Genomic DNA, 23,414 nt, shown 5'->3' with positions numbered 1-23,414 from the left:
CAAAGCTAGGTTTTGCAGCTTCTTGTTTTTGGCTTTTTTTCATCCAAAACTGTGAAAAAAAGCTAAAGCTGAATGTTTACCAAACACAAAAATAGTTCTCAGCTTTTTTTTATAGCAGTTTTTTTCAGAATTACCTCAATACCAAATCAGGTCTAAGGAGGGAAACATGATGACAAAAAATGAGAGAAAGTGGACGACAAAAAGAAAAGTCAAAACTAGAGAGGGGGATGACTGAAGTGAGACAGAAAGGAGAGGGGAATGGGATATCAAAGTGGGACGCGGGTCCCAAGTGTAACACGCAACAAGACAAAATAAAACAAAACAAAAGTAATGATGTACTTCGCATCTATTTATAACATTCATATATACCTAACAATTTTTGACACAATACAAAATCAATAGGTTTTCAGGTTGATACGATAACGAATTGAGTCGTTATTAAGTAACCCGATAAGCATTTATTGAAATAACAGGTCGGTACACATGTGTGTAACCCGTTACATAATAGGAAAAATATTAATTTAAAAATTTTATACCACTAGGAAGAAATATTATGATTAACAACAAGAGGTTTAATCCTAAACTGAATTGAAAGTTAATATATATATAGGGAGTTTTAACAAAACACTTCCGGTATTGTTCACTTTAACCAAAAATGACAATTTTATTCTAAAAAGTCACTCGTGGTACTACTCACTTACAACACCTTTTTGTTCTTTTGATTAAAATTCAAAGTTTTCAAGTTATTTTCATTAGTTTTCCTATATATATATATATTTTTTTTTTAAATTAAAAAATTAAATTAAATTCAGAAAATTGATGACCCTTGGATCAGCTGAGATTTAATCTCAGCCGTCCAATGTTTTTCTCAGCCCTAAATTAGACTCATCTCTTATTCTCGAATGCTCAAATCGAAGCAGCGGCTTTCTCTTTTTTGAACTAAACTCTTGAATCTCAGTCTCGAACCTTAACTCCACCCAGCTACGAGTCCACGACCATCCTCTCTAGTCTCCCTTCTCTACACCACCCTCACCACATACAACCTAGTAACACACCACCAGTCGATCTCCTGCTTTTGTCTCTGATCTCTCTCTGGATCGAGCGAATCTCGAGCCCTAATCAAAGTAATTGTTGATTATTTCGAATTACTTTCAAAAGATAGGGTTTTTGTAATACCCCGTATTTAAAAAAAAATGGTTATATATATGTGTGTATGTGGGTAGTTTTTTTATGTATGATTTTATTAGATTTATTTTATGTAAGAACCTACTTTCGATATGTAAAATAGTTTCAGTGTAAAATCCGTTTTACTACAAATTATTTAAAAAACTAGCTAGTATTATTTCATGTTCATATGTAATTAGAGATATTTGTAGTTTGATTTGGAGAAGGAAATTATGATGAGTTTGGCTTGATATTTTTACCAAATAAGAGGGAGTTGGCAAGTTTGTAATCATTAGGAATCTAAGAGTTAAATGTTTGGTGATGATTCATCCCCTCCAAAATTGGAGAGGTGGGAATCATAATCCTTAGACGTTGAATGTGGCTTTTGAGTATTTGTCCACATGCATGGGAATGATTGCTTCTAATTACAAGATGTCCAAGTGTTGCAAAACAAAGTGAAACGTGTCCTTAAGGCTTAATGGAGGATTCCATTTCTTCATCCATAAAAGCAGAGGGAGGAGAGTAATGGGGGGAGAACAACACACGCCATCATCAACAACACACGGGGAAAAAGAAACAACACCTCCTCTTCTTCATAGAACACTCTTCCCATCATCCTTTTCTTTTACCTTATGTAAAGGCTCTAGGCCATTTTCATTGTAATTTGTAAATCTTTCTTACATAGTGAAAACACAAATGCATATGCAACCCTAGTGGACATAGCCAAATTGGTGAACCACTTAAATCTCCGTGTTCCTTTGTCTAATTGCAATAAATTGGAGTTGAGCAAACCATTTAAACACTGAGTTATTAAATAGAAACATAATGGAAAAGGAGGATCGACAAAATGAGGAAATGGTAACATGTTGCTTATCATTTATATTAAAGATTATTATTTTGTTATTAATATTATGATTATACTACTCTTGTTACTAAGCAATTTAAATTTATGTTGAAGCTTGCAGGCTTGTTAGATAAAATGTGAGTATTGATATCTATGTGCACATGACATATACATATGCATTGCAAAACAAGAAAAAGAGTTGTGTTGTGTTAAGTGCTCACTTGTGTAAAATGTTAGAGTTGCGAGGATATTCAAGGGCTGAAGTTTGCCTTGAATATAAAATAATGAACCTTGTATATGTCAGGTGTAGGGTGCAGGGCTTGAGTATACAAATTGGTTGATTATAAAATAATGAAATCTTGAATATGTCAAGTGTCGAGGGAAGGGTAATATACAATTAGGTGTCAGGGGAAGTACGTGTTTAATAAAGTGGAAACTGAGAATTTAATTACAAAAATTGGGTTTAAGGGATGAATGGGAGTTAACTCATATTCTAAGGTATTCGGAGCCAAGTGATATAAGCATGGTATGGGACATGTAGGCTTAGATGCCTTAGGTATGTGTTGACGGGATTAGAAGGGAGTGAGTACATTCATGCATCTCGCCTGCATATATTTTATGCATTTGAAAGAATTGTTACAATTTAATTATTATTTTGTTGGTGCTTTTTGTTGTGAATTAATTGGTGCACTATGGTTATTCCTTTGCGTATTCAATAAATTTTATGTAGTAAACTCAAGTGTTTAGTATGCAAAAGTTGTTAACTAGTGTTATAGGATGTATTGTGTAATCAGCTCCAAATAATTTTATTTTAATTTTTCCACCATATCTTGGTTGTAGATTTTATTTCTATAGCTAAGATATGACTCACACCCTAGCTCGTGAATAGTCTTTATTTGCGAGTCGGGGCATGATAGTTTTGTTGCGAATTAGTTTTCGAATTAGATTGGTTTCGTTTATTCAATTTGGGGTTTTTCATTTCTAGGGTTTGTGAAAATTAGGGTCTTTCGTTTCGAATTAGTTTTCGAAGTAATATTTTATGTGGAAATGTGGTATGTCAAATTTAGAAGAAAAAAAAATCTTAACGGGTCATAATGGGTTGGGTCATTTTACTTGCTAGGTAAAATGACCCGACTTGTTAAGAACCTATTAAGATAATGGATGTGACACAACACAACTCGACCCGTTAAGATAACAGGTGTTACACGAAAACGCCTAGAACACGGTAAACACGATCCATTTGCCAGGACCTACATTTCTTTGACAGATGTAGGGTTCGCCAATGCATGTGGATCCTATCTATATTACTAATCACAAATATATATTTTTATTTTGTATCTCTTGTGAGTATGTACTGAACAAGTTTGTTCTTTAAAAATAAAATTCCCCATTTGACTCAAATAATTTAATTTTAAATACAAAGTAAATCATAACATTACAACACAAACATAATTAATTAAGGGTAAATTACACTTTACCACCTCAGGTTTGAGGTCTATTGCAACCTCATACAACATCTTCAAAAAATTTCACTTTCATACTTCATGTACTATTTTATTTCAATATAATACATCCATTACATTTTCCATCCATTAGTCCGTTAAGAGCTGACGTGGCTGCCACATTTGCGCCACGTGGCTAAACAATTAATAAAATATTTTAAAATATTAAAATAATTAATTAAAGAAAAGTAAAAAAAATAAAACATAACAAAAAACAAAACAGAAACCCTCCTTCGTCTTCCCCGAGCACCCTCTTCTCCCATCCCCCATCACCCACCCTTTGCCCACCCGAGCCACCCCTTCTCCGATCCACTCCTCTCTCTCCGATCCACCCTGCAATTGCATATATTTACAATCCAAACCCAGCCCTTCTCTCTATGTCTTTCCCTCTCTCTCTCCATCTGAACCTTCCCCTCTCTCCCTGATTCGGAGAAATGTGACGGCGATTGGACGTCTTCAATAGGCGGAGTTCCAGACTCTCCGACAAGGTAAGATTTTTGTGAAATCTTCCTTTGCCCTTTCAATTTGACGGTGGGGTTTTAAAAAATTAGGGCCGAGGTTTTGAAAAATTAGGGTTTTTTGGTTTCGAGTAGTTGATGTATATAGACAAAGGTGTGAGATCTATTGGCCCTTCTAGGGTTTTGGTGAAGAAAAATTCTTTAGGTTGCTTAATTGTGAGGAAGAAACCTAAAGGGTTGAGTGGTGTTGTTGGTTCTTCGAGTGCTCGGAAGGTTTTTGAACTGAAGGACAAGAAGAGGTCGAGGTTGGTCTTGAGCGATTCGGATTTAGTGATGAGATACCTCCTCGTGCCAACAGAGGAAATGTTGCAGCGGGAGCAAATGAGAAGGTGATGGGCTTTGTTTAGGGGAAAAAAAATTGGGGGACGGGGTTGGTAACGGGGGATGGGAGAAGGGGGTGCTCAAGGAAGACGAAGGGGGGTCTATGTTTTTTTTTTTTTTTTTTAAATTAAGTTTTTAAATTTTAATTTTTTTTTAATTAATTGTTTAGCCACATGGCACAAATGTGGTAGCCACATTAGTTCTTTAACGGACCAATAAATGAAAAATGTAATGGAGGTATTATATTGAAATAAAATAATACATGAGATATGAAAGTGAAATTTTTTTAAGATGTTGTAGGATGTTGCAGTAGACCTTAAATCAGAGGTAATAAAGTCTAATTTACCCATTAATTAAAAATCAAATGTGAATGAAGATGGTTGAACTTTATTAGTTTGTTTTAGTGTGTTTAATTTTAAGTGTGTTATGGAACAAAATTTTGTATCTTTTAGGAATTTTTTGCATTTTCTTTTAAATTTTTTTCCATGAATTAATTATGACCGTTAATTTTTAAAATTTTTCAAAATCAAATACACCACATTATGCAACGTAGCACAACTTATAAATTTTCATTTTTTTTGACGTGGAAAATCCAACGGCCTCACATTCGCGTCCTCGGCAGCTGGTGCGTGAGGCTGAATGCTGTGTGAACATGTAGCGTATGTGTTTTCCCAAGAAGTTCAGTGCCTGTAGATTCTATAGCCGATTTTGATACGATCATTTTGTCTTATTCTCCTGAGGACCTTTTCCTAGTCAACTCACACAGACTAACAAGAGTTAAGGTTAAACGGTAGGATGACGTTCCAACATAGAGAAATGGGTGCAAATGATGTCAGTAGGATTACATTTGTTTATTGCGGCAAATGAAATTTCAAGAATCCAATTAGTACGTACGCATTCCTGTTCAAAAGGTTTTGAGGTACATATATGGGAAAAGTATCCTTGCTAGATTCTTTTTCTAGAGATTTGGAGGGTTTCGTGATCGTGATCGTTTATTGTATAATGTATAGTAAGTTTTCGTTAGGTACTATTTATATTTAATTTTCATTTTTAAATTTTAAATAATTTCTGACCGCACGATGTATGATGAACGGTCACGATCATGGGATCCTTTGGATCCCTAGAAAAAGGATCCGGCGAGGATCATTTTCCACATATATGGTTCACCAAACAAAAGAGAAGTTTTATATAGATATGGACTGCATTATTTTTGTTAAATTAAGTGTTGATTGTATGCATCACTTGTCACATGAGATGATACAATAAATGTAATATAAAAGTGTAGTCTCCTTAACATTACTCAAAATGAAAACAAATTGGAAAATCATAGTATAGTTGGAATTTGGCATCTCGAAAACCAAGCAAAACATTGTATTACAAACAAGCATAATTAATAAAGGTAAAAGGTGAATAAAGAAGATGGTTGAACTTTGTGAGTTTGTTTAAGTGTTAATGTGTTACTAAACAAAATTTTGTATTTTATTTTTTTAAATTTTTGACGTTTTGTGGAATTTTTACCCTTGGATTAATTTTGGTCGTTGATTTCCAAAAAAATTTAAATTAGATGCACCAGATTGTGCGACGTGGTATAAACTATAATTTTCAAGTTTTTTATTGTTAAAAATCCAATGTTCTAGATGAGAAGACCATTTGAAATCTAACGGCTGAAGGCGATGTTTTTGCCTCAGTGGATTGCACATGGTGGACTCGCGCAGACTTCAGCTTCAGTTGCCTGCAGGCGCAAGCCCATGCTTGAACAGGTGGGACAAAACGGGCTGCTGCCCTCGCTCTAATTGCTTGCAGGCGCAAGCTCAGGCTTGAACAGGCGGGGCTGCTGCCCTTCTCTACTTTCCTATTTGAAAGGTTGAGATTCAGTCAAGTCAGCAGCTTAGAATTAATTTTATAGAGGGATAATGACAAAAATAAAAGTATGATAGGAGGTAAGGGAAATGGACGAGAATAGAAGTAGAGAAAATTCTACTCTGCTTTTCTACCGTAGATTTTGACACGGTCATTTGGTCTATTTTGCCAGAGGGACATGGATCCTCTTCGGATCCAATTGTTCTAATCCTAGGGATCTATCAATTCGGATCGTTGAAATTTAATTCAACGATTAAAGTTATTATAACTTTTAAAATGTGCTTCTGTTTGTAACTGTTGGATCAAATTTCAACGGATTGATAAATTCCTAAAATTAGGATAATTGGATCCGGAGAGGATTAATGTCCTCGCCAGAGAACCTTCTCCAGTCAATTCACATAGAGACTTAAAGCAGGAGTTATAGTTTAAAGGTAAGATGATGTTCTGACATAGAGAAATGGGTGCAAATGATGTCACTTTGACTTGTGTGCGGTAACATCCTAGAAGGGATAGGTCCTTTGAACGAAATATAAACTTAGGTTTACATTTAATTTATACAAAAGTGTACTAATTTGTAGTATTTTCGCATGTGTTTTTCAAACTGTGAAAGCCTACTCTCCAGAATTATTTTAAGGTATTGTTTTATTATGAGAAATGAAATTTCAAGCATATTCACATTCAATAGGTTTTAGCCGTATATGTGGTTCACCAAACAAAAGAGAGGTTTCATAGAAATATGGATTGCATCATTCTCGTTCTAAGTTTAATGTTCGAGAAAGTAAAATATGTAAAATCTCTCATGCCATGACAAGTGATGTATGCATCACTTGCCATATGAGATGATATACTAAATATCATATAAACATGTAGCCTCTTTAACATTACTCAAAATAAAAACAAAATGGAGAATCATAGTGTAGTTGGAATTTGGATATACGTCACCTTCTTGAAAACCAAGCCAACTAACATGAATTAATGGTTGACTAATTGAATCATCGAAGTTGATTGGGTGTTGTTATTGGCATCTCAAAAAAAATTATTGCCTTATTTAGAAAAAGAAAATACTTGCAAATAGTGAATTGTCTTAATAGTTAGGTCTTCCCCCTCAACTAATTTCGTTCAAGGTTCAAACTTTTTCTTTTAATATGGATACTATAAAATATTATTTGTAAACCAAACACTTACAAAAAGAACACAATAAAATTTTTGAAGTATCAATAATTGCACCCAATTAACGAGGTTTCATAAAATGGGATAACAATATTAGGCTTGGGACATGAAGAATCTGTTACCTACTGGTGGGCATCCAAACGGCAGAAACTCCCAAGGCTAAGAGAGATTTTTTAGTGTGACCGTCACACGAGGTGGTACACCACGTGTTCCTATATAAATGGTGGGATATCTATGTTAAAAGATTAATAACTTAAAAAATAAAATTTTTCATCACTTACATAAAAACATGTAATGTATCATCCGTATTTCCGTCACAACAACTAAAAATTTCTCCAAGGTCAAGGGGTAATTTAGATTTGGAATTGTAGACGCGTACAGATGCCGATGCATGATTGTATTTGATTTTTTGTGCGATATTTCGTGTCATATTCTTTTACTTGGCTGTGGTGGGCGGCTTATTGTGCTGCCTTCGGTGGCTTTGTCTGCCGTAGTCAAAGTCTCAAACTGGAAGCGACTTTGGATTTCTTTAAACCCCATGCCAAATGCATTCCTACATTTTTCTAATTTTCTCATCAACTATTCATTCATGCATATACTCTTTCCATCTCTCCTCCGCTTGGGAATATAAAACAAAATAAAGCTTTTTTTTTTTCAGTATTTCATTAGTTTACTTAGACCATCTCCAATGGTTGGGCTAAAAGCTAAATTTTTAGCCCGGAAAATTTAACTTTTAGCCCAAAAACAGCTTTTATGCTCCAACCATTCTAGCCTAAAATTTTAGCCCGGGATTATTAAAGAATGAACTTAAGCTATTTTTTTGTTAAATTAATTAATTTTTTTTAAATAAATATGTATACTATCGTAAATTAATTTTATGAACGTTTTAATCTAAAAAAATTTAAATTCCGATAAATATTAGGTGGAGTCTATCCCGATTTTTGGGCTAAATTTTGAGGGGAATTTGGCATTGGTTTAGCATTTAGCATTTAGCCCAAAATTTCCCCTGGGTTGGAGTGGGTTTGGAGGGAAATTTTGGGGAGTAATTTAGCTTTTAGCCCACCATTGGAGTTGGTCTTACAGCATGTATATTTATTTAGTATTTTCACCATTTACCAGTTAAATATGATACCATGTCTTTTTAGTTGCATATCGTACTATTAGATAATGAATGTATTATATAACATATCCATAGGCAGTCCCCTCAAATTTTGGTTTTCCTATATCTATTAGTAGTATGATTATTGCATAGAAAAATGTTGGGGAGCTAATTGTAGACATGTAAATATCTCATTTGTGGCAGGAATTTTTGTGCTTACACTAATATTTTGGAGACCACATCGAATTCTTTGAAATAGTGTGACCTACATATATGGTGGACTCTACTTTTAGAGAAAGGGTAATCCTAAAAAGATCATATTTTGTAGATCGAGTAATGTTAGCGAAACCATATATATAAACATGACGTGGTTGTAAATGATTATTTTGTTACTTATGTGCTTGATTAACGAACCTATTTCTATTAATAACATATCACATGATTTAAATGTTCCTTTGACATTTTCCTTTATAGACGATAATAAACCATCTATCGAATAATACAAGTACGTCCCATCTCTATTAGAAAAATAATTTAAATCTGATTTACGTCTTCGAAGAATTAATCTATTGCATATACATGTAGGTTAACAACTAATTAATATATATTTTATTGTTGCAGGACAACAAATTTGAAACCTAGGTCAGCGTTGGCCGAACTTATTCAAAAACCACCAGCTTGTGGGGGTAAAGTCATAAGTTATCTTGCTCTATAAAATAGCAACTCCTTTTTTCATATTTCTCCACAACACTCAAACAATCAACTTTCCTCTCCCTCACGTCCTTCCTTCAGGATATACAAATCAAAGACCAGAATTCTCAGCTTCTTTCTCTCTCCCTCCACCAATGGCACCTACCGTGACTTCAGTGGATGCATCTGAACCCAAGGTAGCAAGCATCAAAACCTTAGCCGACTCAGATGCTCTCACTTCTGTACCTTCCGAGTACGCCTACATCATGGATCCCAACGATAAGGGCGATGCAAACGACCCTGAACACTCAATCCCCATCATTGATTTTGCTCTTCTCACCTCTGTCTCCCCAGATGAACGGGCACAAATGATCCAGAAGCTAGGAAAAGCTTGCCAAGAATGGGGCTTCTTTCAGGTATATTCACACTTGTTACTAATTATGTATGCTTGAACATGTATAAAATTAACTAATATTTTATTAGTTTGATAACTATTTCGTTTCAAAATTTTATTTAAAAAAATATATAAATTGAAAATTGAAATAGTTATAAGTTTTCCAATTTTAACTTAAAAAATGAAACATGAATTAACATTTTCATGTGCTCGATGCTTTTTAGGTGATCAACCATGGTGTACCAGAGAGCCTAATGAAAGAAATGATCGATGCGTGCCGAAGATTTTTTGAGCTGCCGGAAGAGGAGAAGAAGGAGTTCCATACAAAGAACCTGTTGGACCCAATCAAGTGCGGCACCAGCTTCAACGTCGCAATTGACAAAGTTCGTCTCTGGAGGGATTATCTCAAGGTCATCGCACACCCCAAATTCAACTCACTCTACAAACCTGCTGGGTACAGTGAAGTTTCATTGGAGTTCAGCAAAAGAACCCGTGCAGTGGCAACCGAAATATTGAATGGAATATCGGAGAGTTTGGGACTGGAGGCCGATTACATTACCAAGGCCATGAACTGGGATCGGGGCTGCCAAATTCTGGCAGCGAACTACTACCCAGCTTGCCCACAGCCCGACCTGGCGATCGGTATTCCTCCTCATACAGATCATGGACTGGTGACGCTCCTGATTCAGAATGATATGTGTGGCCTTGAAGTCAAGCACAATGATCAGTGGGTCTTGGTGAATGCCGCTCCGGGCGCTTTTATTGTTAACGTTGGTGATCAAATGCAAATTCTAACAAACGGCAAGTATAAGAGCATATGGCATCGAGCAACTGTGAACAACACAGCTACTAGAATATCGATCGCCGTACCACATGGACCGGCACTCGACACGCCCGCTGTACCGATCCCGGAGTTGCTAGAAAAGGAAGGTGAAAAAGCGAAGTACATTGGAATGACGTATGAGAAATTCATGGAACTTCAGGCAAGCCCCGCTGCCTACATGATGCCTTGCTTGGATCACCTGCGGGTCAAGGACAATTGAAGAAAATACTTGCATGGAGGCCACTTGCCGGCGTTTCTCTGTTTTCTTTGTGTAGAATAATATATGCTCCTGTAAGAGCTTTGATTCTCTATCAGAGCAGCTTGCAGAGTTGTTGTCCAATGTTTCTTGCTGTACGGGCCTTTGTCTTGTGTAAATTAGTGGACCTTCTCATCACTCATCGGACTCGTTGAGAGAGGTTTAGAGAATGATAATGTTAGAGAGATCAAAATTTTAAATTAAATTTACAAACTAAATGATGTGTCACTAATAAGAAATAAGCACGTCACTCGACACTTAATCAATAATTCAATTATCTACAACCACATCATTTGGTTTACAAATTTGATTCAAAACATTTGGTCTCCCTAACATCACATCTGAGGGAAAAAAAAAAGAAGAGAGACTCGATGATAGAGAATGAGGGAAAGTGGGTAGGGGTGGGCACGATGTGGTTCGGTGTGGTTCCGTCCTCAAAACGGAACCGGAACCGGGAAATATCAATGATTTGATTCAGTGCCGTTCCACTTAAATTTATTATTAAAATCATATGGTTTGATGCACACTAATTTCGGTTTGGTCCATGCCTGTTTACGGTGCTGAATACTAAGTCACTTGAATACCAAATCAAAATGGTATTCAAAGTTTACTTTTTTTTTTTTTTTATTCTTTTGTTTTTTGCATGCTTGCATTCAAATACCACTTCTGAAATGGTTAAATAAAGTTACAAACAAAACATATCATTTTCAAATACAAAATCAAAATGCAAATATTGCTGACACTAAGCAAACAAAAAAAGAAACACAATTCAAATGTCTTATAACGTTGATAATACAAATGTACATCCACACATACAAATCATCCACTATGCAGTAAAAATGTTAGTATGAATACAATATTTAAGCCCAAGAGGGACTTATCAAGGGATTAAAAAAAGTCCTAGGAAAAGGGAAAGAAAAAAAAAAGGATATAATTGAACACCTTAAGATCACTCTATCAAATTAAAAAAAAAACAAAAAAAATGAAATCGAAACCTGAATGTTAGATTTGGAGATCTAGGAGAGAAAACGACCTCCTTTATTCAAATATGTGCATTATCTCAGTAGGCAAACTGTGCAAGTGAAAGACCTAATTGAGAAATGATCCCATGCAGTCCTATTAGGTAAAACCAATTTGGTTTTCACCATTCATTTAGTGACACCCATATACAACTACTAAATTTAATTAATTATTTATATTCATGGTTCGGTTCTTGAACCTACGTTGAATTTTTTTTGGTCAAAACGATTTTTTACGGTTTATTTTGTCGCGGTTCCATGGTTTTTATGTCCATTCCTAAAAGTGGAAGACAAAAAGAAAATTGACAATAGAGATGGGGGCGATTGAAGTGAGACAGAAATGAAAGGGAAATTAGGAGACAAAAGAGAGACGTGCGTCACATGCAACAAGGCAAAATAAAACAAAACAAATATGTCCACCAAGTGTATAATTATCAAATTTTTCTTGACATTCTGCATCTCATAAAATCCTTGTTGTAGTTTCAAATTCTGTTCAGGTTACACTTATACGTTTGTAATGACAAGTACTACACAAATATATGCTGAAGAATGGGTCATAAGTGCCATGACACAATAATAAATAAAAATCAACCATCTCACTTTTTTTTTCCCGCAGTTATACAGACAATGGCATATCTAGAATTATAATATCGGGAGGTCATAATCAATGTATGATAGGCGCTAGTTGAGCAGCGAGCTGGGACCTAGGGCACATCGGCTATGCGCCTAGACGAGGCCTAGGTGGATTAAGTAGATTTATTATCACATATAAATAAGTACTTACTTACATTTAAAACAACAATACTTTGTATTGAGAATTTGGATTTATATATACATTATTTTAATTAAGTTTATTATTTAACATATGTCGAGCTACTTCTGAGGCTCTAGCCAAGTATCATTCTCATCCTGAGTCTAAATTTGCACATGTGGAACATTCCGAAGATACTACCACAACTATGAGGTTTCTGATTTTCAGGAGGTATCCCTTTTATGGAAGATTAAAGTTTACTTTTCTGAGACATATTTGGGTGGTTTTTACCCCTAGTGGCCGAACCCTCTAATTTTTTAGGCTTATGGTTTAATTTTTCAGACAATTTGTCAAAGTTTTTGGAATAATTTCTTTGGTTTGGTTTGTTTTGAATTATGAATAAATATTTATTGATTTTATTTCTTGATTGATTAATTGAATGAATGGAATTTTATTTATACATGTGAGCAATTCAATTAATTTGGGGGTGTGATATCCACACACCCCATTTTACTTCTCACACACCTTTTTAATTTTCGGCCATCGGATCGGATGAATTGAAGAAGATCAACGGACATAAATTATCAAGGGGTGTGTGAGAAGTAAAATGGGGTGTGTGGATAGCACACCCCATAATTTATTTCTAGGTATGACTAGTGGGGAGTTAGTTGTGTGACTGATAGTGCTACCACGCACACCATCTTGCGTGAGCAACACTATTTTACTCACTTTCACTACAACAAATTGGCCCTTTAGCGAGAAACATTTCAATGAGAACATTATCTTTCACGCTGTAGAGTTTCTTTCGACGAGGAAAATTTTGAGTTCTCGCAAGAAGTGAGCTCATTTGGTCTTCTTACATCTCTAAGAAACAACAAGGAAAAAATAATTTCGGCAAGAAAATTGTTTTGTTGCTGTACATAATGCTAGCGAGGAAAAAATGTTCTTCTCGCACTAGGTTTAACAGGAATTATATTGCCTTGCCACCAAAATATTCACAAGGAAATTATTGTTTTTCTCTCTGAACAAAATTTTTAGCGAGAAAGATAGGTTCTTGCTGTAGCATTCCTGCTATAGCTTTCCAAAAGTTTCAAATAGGGCGCATTTTATTCACACCTACAATGAGAAATTTTGTATTTGGGTTGCATAAGTGTCCAGCGAAAAAAATATTGTTCGCAGACCATCCAAGTTTGTAAAACTCAATATTTTTCTAAGTATTTATAAGGGCAATACTGTGTCGTTTATGGAATAATAATAATAATAATAAAAGAAAAAAAGGGTAGGGGGGGGAATCTTCTACAGGGGAGGGCGGGTGGAAAAAGGAGGAGGCCTGAATAAGGAGGGGAGGAGAGAATAAGGGAAAAGAAAGAAAAAAAAGGTAGAAGAAGGAAGTATAGAAGACTACGTTTGAAGAAGCAAAGAGAATCATAACAAAAGGATGGTTCCTTTCGTCGACCTGCAACAAGGGTAAAAATTCCCAGCTTTCTTTGTTATTTCCACAGCTTCTTTGTGTCAATCTTTCTTATTACTTTTAATTTTATACATTGGGTGTGCTGAAATCAAAGTTATAGACATAATTTTTGGGATTGTATGGAAGTATTCTGAAGTTATAATTAGAAGAGTTTGGGTTCTAAGTTGCAGGGAACTTATGTTTTATGTGAAGAAAAACTATGTTTCAAGTAGCCTACTTTGGCTCTTGATTTCTATGTCCTTATGGATTCCTTTTGATCCATTATCATGTGGTTTGAAACTAGACATGTCCATGATCAAAGCCCATCTGATTTCACATAATTCCGTTGAGTTTTGATATGTCAAAACCATGTAGAAACTTAAGTCATGAAGCTGCCAGACAGCAGCAAATAATGGGTTTCCAATTTCGGGGCTCTATTTTGTATCTTGCATAACTTTCAACTTAGAACCTCATTTCTTACAAATCGTAGATGCTTTTAATGTACTCAAAATAGCTTTGAATCTCATGTTTGTTTGCATCATTTGGTATAGTTATGGGTGTTTAAAATTGGGCTTAATCTTGGTTGGCTAAAACTATTTTTCTGCGGCTTTGGTGGGGATGAGGTTGCTGCTTTTGCAATATTCATTCTTCTCACAATTTTATTTCTAATTTACTTATCTATATTAAGTTTGTGCTTAAACCACTTAACCTACACAAAAATTACCCATTTGTCTAAAGTCATGAATTGATGTATCTTTCCATTCCACCAACATCACGAATTGTTGTATCTTTCTCTCTATCTCCCAACTATTTTAACCATGAACTCTTTTAAGTTTCAATTCTAATTGTGTTATTAACTTATATTTTTTCAGTTGGCAGTAGAGAGAACTATAATTTCTAATTGGAAAGCATTGAGAAACTGTATACCATCTGCTTTATCTCCTCTTAGGTAAGTTGCTTGGCTTCTAATTTTATTGTTTTAACCTCTCATGTTGTTTAAGTTGTAAAATATATGTGGATCATTGGTAATTAGAATCATAAACATGATATAGGACCTATTTGATAGGTATTTAAGACGATAGGTCATACTTTTTTGTTTTATTAGTATTGGACGGTCATGAGGTCGGGGGCAAAAAATAATGATGTTTTGATTATTAACAGTTCTTAGCAATGGATCGAAGTTGGATGTTCCTTAAACATAGGTTTTGTGATGCATTCATTGCTTGTGTAAACTTGTTCATATTGGCTGCAAAGAAACATTTGAATGAGGAATACAAGACACATTGTCCATGTAGAGACTGCCTAAATGGGAATCTTCATTCTTTGCATGTTATCCGTTCCCATTTATATAATAGCAGGTTCGCACCGCACTATAAAGTTTGGACTTTACATGGGGAATTTCAAGAAAGTGGGTCAAGTGCCCAAATAGAGGATGATAGTCAAAACGATAGTGACAGTGAGGATAATGATGATAATGAGATGTTTGAGATGTTACATGATTTTCAAGGCCCAACAGATATGGGAACTAATGTTGATGCCATAAGTGGCAATGACAAATCTCATGCTAGTAAATATGAGTATTTGTTTGGCAAGGCTCAAAGGGAGCTTTGTCCTGGTTGTGAGAACTTTTCTGTTTTAAGCTTTATTGTAGAGTTGATGCATATTAAGAGTTTCTCTCTTATAAGTAACAAGCATTTTGACATGCTACTTAATTTGTTAAAAATATCTCATCCAAAAGAAGCATCTATTCCATCAACAAATAATGATGCAAAAAAGATGCCACGAGAGTTGGGGTTGAGGTACGAATCAATTCATGCTTGCAAGAATGACTGCGCATTATTCTGGAAGACTAATGAGAAACTTGATAAATGTCCCGAGTGTGGTGAGCCGAGGCACAAGCCTAGTTTTGGAAAGCACAATAAGATTCCACAAAAAGTATTACGTTATCTGCCCATTAAGCCGAGATTTTAGAGGTTGTATATGCCTAGGCATACTGCAAAAGACATGAATTTGCACAAAGAGAGAAGGGTTAATGAAGAGGGAGTTCTTAGGCATCTAATTGATTCAGATGAGTGGAATAATTTCCCTTGATCAATTGTAATTATTCATATAACTAATTTGTCGTGTTGTTAAGCTTTCTCAAATAACTTGCATATTTTAACTTTGTTAATTTTTTTTCCTCTCAAAGAATATCATTATGGCCAGAAAAAGGAAGCGAATCCCTCGTGACTCTTCAAGTGAGGCATCAATTGATAATCCACAAATTAGAGATGCTGCTGTGATACCTTCAAGCAATACGATTGCTGCTATTATATCATCAATTACTACCCAAGGAAGTGCTAATGGTATGCCTTTTTATTTTAATGTTATCTATATTAGGTTGCTTAATTGAAGTGATTTTCTTCTCTAAGTGTATTTGAATATAATCTGTGTAAGAGTTGTGGCATGTTTTATTAACTATTTGAACTTTTCATTAATGACTCAAAAGTTAGAGCAAGTGTTTGATATAAACCTCAAAAGGTGTTCTGTTTTATAGCAAGAAAATGATTGAAGGAGCTAAACTGAAGTGGGTAAGTTAGTTATGTACATGCTGGTTATGTATATTTTCTGTGAAGCTTTTCTGTTTATGATATATATATATATATATATATATATATATATATATATATATAAAGGAACCAAATGTGATAGATGTTATGTTTGTGTACATGAAGGAGCTAAGCATGATAGTTTATTTTTCATTTGTAGGAAGAGATGCTATGTATAAAAAATGAAACAACTCTTCCAGATGGTATTGTGACGTTGACAGATGATGAAATTGTTCTAGGGGTTCTTGGTCACAAGTCTGGGTACTTCAAAGGTCCTTCAAAGTCTGTCACTCTTGAAGACACTATGTTGGACAAACATTTAGAAGAAAAACTTGAGACACAACAAGAGCTTGTGACAACAAAACAAGAGTTTGTTGAAACAAAACAAGGGCTTGGTGAAGCAAAATAAGAGATCCAAGAGTTGAAAGAGAACCAAAAGAAATTTGAGGAACTCCTACACAAAATAATGGAAGGGTAGCAACCACCTCCATAAGTAGTCCTTTTGCTTTGCTGGAATATGTGAACTTTTTGTGAAAACAATGTGAACTTTCATAGTTTTTAACATTAAGCTTAATTGAATTTGTAGACTATGAATTATCATTGTAAGCTATTTTGGTTTTGGACTAATATCAATTAACTTTCAGTTCCTTTGATTATTAAGTCTTGGCACTAAATTCCAGTTACAAGGAGAAACCAACTTCTCGTAGTAGGTTACTTATGAGAATAATTATCTTCAACTTACAGCGTGCAATTTTACCTTTGTTATAGTTCTCGCTATAGACTTGTTATAGCGAGGAAACAAGTGTCTCTTAGATAGTTATCAACGAGGAAATTCATTCTCGCAACATATGATTTGCAGTGAGAAATAATATGTTCATCGCTGAAAACTCACCTACAAATTCCTCACCAAAAGATATTTATAGTGAGGAATTTGATTATTTTTGTTAGGAATTTTATCCTCGCACAAGTTATGGAATGTCAATATTTAGGTTGTCAAAAGGTTTTGGCAACCACATTCCAATCATTTTAGCGAGGAATTTATCACCGCTCCAACTCAACTACGAGAAAAAGTTCCACTCTCGCTGTATCATTTATGTGAGGAAACAATTCATCACTCTACACATTTCCCAACGGGCTTACTATGAGGAACGAGTGAGGAATTTTTTTTCCTCGCTGAAAACCTTCAGTGACAAAACAATAACTTTCAACGAGGACAAAAGTACTTACCAAATAGCTATATTGTTGTAGTGTTTGTACAAAAAAATGCACCTTTGACAACCCTTTGAAGCTCATCTAACCTGATTGAAGGATACTGAAAGGCCCATAATATGTTGTCCAATGGTACTGAATTAACCATTTATAGATATTCAAGATAATAAATATCATGTGGAAACTAGGGCTGGAAAAAATTCCCGAAAATCTCAAACCGTTTCCCAAAACCAAACCAAAAAAAATTCCAAACCGAAAATCTCAAAAAATTAAATACACAACTCGAACCATTCAGTATAGGAATCGGTCTCACCATTTAACTTGTTTGGTAATCCCAAACCGAACCAAAGAAATATATTGGATTTCAACCCATATCTCACACTCTCTTTTCTTCTCATTTAACTCTTGAAGTAGCCACTAAGCCACATATCTCTTTCTTAACTCTTCTTTGAGCTTGAAACTCTCTGCCAACCTAGTCGAGTGTCGACCTTCACTCTGTTTCTTTTTCGACCTTCACTCACTCTTCATTGATCCACTGTGTATGTGCAATTTGTGTTTATGTGCAGATTGTGTGAGTGTGTGCAGATTGTGTGTGTGTGTGTGTGCAATTTGGGATTCGGGATCCTATACCGAACCACCCTTAATTGAAACCACTAAAAAGAATGGTTATGAATTTCTTAGTATCACTTCTTACGAATATGGCCAGAAGCATATTTGTGAGAAGCTGGACCGTTTCGAGTGGGTTGTACGTCATAACCATTTGAGCCATAGAAACCCACCATGTATCCTATCTTGGGCTTGGGTTCTAAAACATTTTGTTGTTTTGGCATGACCGTATGGGACATCCTGGATGAGATACGATACACCGTATCCTCAAATCTTCACACGAGCATCATATAACCTCGTAACTCCTGACTTGCAAAGCATCCCATTTGGGGAAGTTGAACACTCAACCCTCATTTACAAAGCTTAATCAGAACTCTTCCAAGTTTCTTTAAAGGATTCAAGGGGATATTTGTGGACCTATCCAACCAACATACGGACTATTTAGATACTTCGTGGTGTTGGTTGATGCATCGACACGTTGTTCACATGTCTGCTTATTGTCCACATGGAATGTTGGCTTTAAGAAACTCCTAGCTTAAATCATTAAGCTTAGGGCTCACCACCCTGATTATCCAATTAAGTCAATTTAATTGGATAATGCTGGAGAGTTTACGTCACAGTTTTTTGACGATTATTACATGTCAGTTGAGATTGAAGTTGAACATTATGTACCCCATGTTCATGCCCAAAACGGCTTAACAGAAGCTTTCATAAAGCATCTTCAATCGATAGCTCGGATTTTGGTCATGTGTACCAAATTGCAAGTATCTGCTTAGGGCTATGCAATATTGCATGTAGCCATGTTGGTCCACCTGGGGCCCATCATTACCCAATCTCATTCACTGTTACAGTTGGCTACTGGATACGAGCCTGATGTTTCCCATTTACCTATGTTTGGGTGCATAATTTTTGTGCCAATAATACTGCCATTGCGTACCAAAATGGGTCAGTAGAGAAGAATGAGAACTTATGTCGGTTATGAATCTCATCCATTATTCACTACTTATAGCCCTTGACAAGAGATCTCTTTACCGCACACTTTGCGGATTGTCACTTCGATGAGATAGTCTTCCCGTCGTTAGGAGGAGATAAGAACACTAATGTTCCTGTAGAATGTCGCGAATTGTCATGGTTTGCTTCCACTATGTCTCATTTAAATCCCTACACTACTCAGTCTGAAACTAGAATGCATCGTATTTTAGATCTTCAGTGTGTTGCTCAAAGTATGCCATATGCTTTCACTGATCTAGCTAAGGTGACGATATCACATATACCAACTGCAAACGCACCTGCAAGGACTAATGTACCTAAAGTACGCCGTAATATTGACCTAGAACAACGAGTCGTCCTCAAATGAGGGTCTTCCACACCTTTCACACATCCTGATACACTGGTGGTTGCCAATCATCTGCTCATATCCTAAAGCATGCAAAACTTCTTGGTTCAAAGGAATCACAAACCAATAAGAGGAAAACCGCACAAATTGTAATCCTAGTATGAATCCAAGCATCACTTACTCATATTTTCCAATGCATGAGGTTACTCTAGATTACGGTGACGTCTTAAAAGAGATGAATCGGTCTTTTAAGAATCGTGAGCTTTTGGTCCATTATGCAATTTTTGATGAGGTTTGGAATCGAAATGAGATGATAGTTGATGATGCCTTTGCATACACAGTAGCTAATAACGTCATGCTTAGCGATGACATTGAACCACATTGCGTTGATAAATGTGAGAAATAGAATTAACTTATCAGTTGGGTAGTTTTCGAAAAATTGAATACACAACTTATGGACGTGGTAATCGTTTATCTCTCTGGGGATCTTGATATGGAAATATACATAAAAGTTCCTGAAGGATTTACATTCTGGATCAAATAGTTCTAAACCACGGAACCCCATCTCGATTCCATTGAAGAGATCACTCTACAGATTGAAACATTCTGGATGGATATGGTATAACCGTCTGAGTGAATATTTGACAAGTCAGGGTTATGTGAACAATGAACTATGCCGATGCGTGTTTATTAAGAAATCAAATTTTGGATTTGCAATCTTTGCAATTTATGTCAATGACATGAATCTCATCGGAATTCTCGAAGAGCTTGAAGAAACTGTTGCTCACTTGAAATTGGAATTTGAGATGAAAGATCTTAGGAAAACTTGATACTGCCTTGGCCCGGAGATCGAGTATTGTTCAGATGGAATCCTAGTACATCAATCAAACTACACGTAGAAGGTATTGCGACGTTTTAATGAGGATAAAGTGAACCCTTTTAGTACTCCTATGGTTGTTTGGACTCTAAATGCTAAACAAGATCTTTTCATTCTAAAGATAATAAGGAAGAGATTATGGATCTTAAAGTTCTATACCTAAGTGCAATTGTTGCTTTATTGTACTTGGCTCAATACACTAGACTCGACATCTGCTTCGCTGTGAATCTTTTGGCAAGATACAGCAATGTGCCTACATGCAAACACTGGAATGGTGTTAAAAGATATTTTCTGCTACCTCAAGGGTACGACGGATTTGGGCTTGTTCTACATCCATGAATCCTCGAAGGAAGTTGGAGCCCCCTTTGGTCATCAGGTTGATTCTCGCCTTGGTTATTCTGATGCATGTTATCTGCTTGACTCATGTAAGGCATGTTCTCAAAAGGGTTATATCTTTACTGTTGGAGACACTGCAATTTCTTGGAAGTCTACCAAGCAATCATTAGTTGTGACTTCTTTGAACCATGCTGAGATTCTCGCTTTGCATGAAGACTCGCGTGAATGCTTTTGGTTAAAAGCAGTCATGGAACATATTCGAAGCACTAAAGGTCTTTCTACCGTCGTTGACATTCCTATGAAAATCTTTGAGGAAAATGCCGCATATGTATCGATCAACTGAAGAAGAGATACATCAAGGGAGTTAACACCAAGCACATTGCATCGAAGTTCTTTTATTCTCACTAGCAACAATAGCATCATAACATTGAAGTCAAGCAAATCTGTTCACAGGATAACCTGGTCGATATCTTTGCCCAAGTTTGCTTTTCAGAAACTCGTCCAAGGAATCGGTATGTGTAAACTTTCTGAGTTGAATAGCTTGTAGTTCTCTTGTTTGGAAGTTATGTCAAACTCAAGGGGAGTATCCAAAAACATACTCACTTGATCTTAATGCACTCTTTTTCCCTACGATTAGGAGCATTTTTTCCATTGGGGTTTTGCTACCTAACAAGATTTTGATAAGGCACCCATCCTGGGATGATTATAACCATTTGAGGTTTTCTACTTTCATCCTGTATGATATTTGTTTTTGATATTATACATACTTCTCACTTTTCTCCTTAGTCTATGGGTTTTGTACCTACTTCAGGTTTTACTATAGCGAGGTTTTGTGGTTTTACTGCCAATGCATACTTTGTTTAATTTGAGACTCACATTCTCCAGTTAAGCCGACAACTTCATCAACTGATCTACTTCATCCATTGAAGACCTGATGCGATGTTTTGTTTGAGTATTTATATACTCAAGGAGGAGTGTTGCAGTCCTATTTATTATAGAAATGTGATTATGTAAATCTTATCATATCTTGGATATCCTTAGTAGATTCTAGCATATCTCTTAAACTAGATATTATCCTATTAGAGTTGTAATCCTATTGAGGTAAGGAATTTACCTTCTATACTACTATAAATAGAGGCACAATGAGGGTGGAATACCATACACCTCACAATTACACAGCTCTCTTTTCTCTCTCTGTGCCATCGGCCCCTCATTCTCTGTCCTTTATAATTGTTCAGTAAATTAGGCCTACAACATGTGTTAGATTATACTTTCATGTTAATCATTTGAAATTGACTCTTACTAAAATTTATATTCTATTTTTGTTATTTAATGTGCATTTTTATTTAATATCTCCACATTAAAATTTGATTTTATTAATGTGCACATTTAAGTTCTTCCAATTATAAATAAACTTAAATGAGGAAACACTAAAATAAATTAGTGACACATAAATATGTAAATACATAAGTGTAAAGAAATGACTATACCGATATATATTAAATTGACTTCTTTGTACCGAAATGTCTATGCCTAAATGTTTGTACTGATATATTATCATGAACCTAAACATTTGTATCAAAATGTGTTATATTGAATTAATGTACATAAATGTCAATACCGTAATGTATGTACCAAAATATATGTATCGAAATGTGTAATAAAGAATTAATGTACGTGTATATATATATGTGTGTGTGTGTGTGTGTGTGTGTGTGTGTGTTTGTCTATATATATATATATATATATATATATCTGTATTGTTTGATATACTAAAATATACTAAATAAACTAATGTACCTAAATTTCTACAACAAAATATATTATGACGAAGCAAATGAAATAAAGATTATATATAAGTAATACATTAAAATTAGAAAGAAAAAAAAAAAACACCAAAATATAATTAATAAATGAGGTGATTACATGTATCAAGGGAAGAAATTAGATTTTAATCTTACACAAGGTTATAGTCTAAAAGTCATCTTTTCAAAGTATTAAAATGAAGTTTTGTATTATTTTATTTTGTATGCCTTGTAAGCGTGGGATTTGTATCCTTTCCTGGGCTAATGGAGAGGATCCTTTTGACCCATCATCATGAACCGTTGAATTTTTATTTAACGGCTACAATTATTATAACTTTAAAGGAACCCCCCTGTTTGTTGCCGTTGGATAAAAATCCAACGGCTCACGATGATGGGTCAGGAGGATCCTTTCCATTAGCTCTGGAGAGGATTCTAATCCGTAGGCGTGCACTTAGCAAGTTTTTTTTTTTTTTTTTTTTTTTTTTTTTTTTTTTTTTTTTTTTTTTTTTTTTTTTTTGGTTTTGCAATAAAAATTGAAATTTGTCTGTTTACATGCAATTGTGATAGGCTTTTGACAAAAGGTAGAGCTCCTGATGGTCGGTGAACGGATGCCAAATTGCTGTTGTTGCTCCCAATTAGCCAGACCCTCCAACTTTGCCGATATATTTTCTTTCGATTTGCAAGGTTTTCAAGGCATACCGAAAGTATAAGAACAAAAATTAATTATTATTTTAATTTTTTTAATTGAACATTTCAAAACAATATGAAAGAGAAGGATAAGCAGAGGCCAGAAGGG

The 23,414-nt window shown here is 35.1% G+C and overlaps 1 protein-coding gene across 1 annotated transcript; it reads left to right on the top strand.

The window, feature by feature from the left end:
• Positions 1 to 9,198: 9,198 nt before the first annotated feature.
• On the top strand, positions 9,199 to 10,880 carry LOC137730169 (2-oxoglutarate-dependent dioxygenase 19-like). The gene is made up of 2 exons (XM_068469233.2): positions 9,199 to 9,584; positions 9,787 to 10,880. The coding sequence occupies exons 1-2, from the start codon at positions 9,324 to 9,326 to the stop codon at positions 10,603 to 10,605; spliced, it is 1,080 nt and encodes a 359-aa protein (XP_068325334.1). The 5' UTR covers positions 9,199 to 9,323; the 3' UTR covers positions 10,606 to 10,880.
• Positions 10,881 to 23,414: the final 12,534 nt, after the last annotated feature.

Source organism: Pyrus communis, chromosome 10 (assembly GCF_041283825.1).
Source record: "Pyrus communis isolate YQ-2024b chromosome 10, ASM4128382v1, whole genome shotgun sequence".
In the NCBI taxonomy this organism is placed as follows: Eukaryota; Viridiplantae; Streptophyta; class Magnoliopsida; order Rosales; family Rosaceae; genus Pyrus; species Pyrus communis.
Note: the sequence above shows the minus strand (reverse complement) of the source record. Positions and strands in the feature narration are given on the sequence as shown.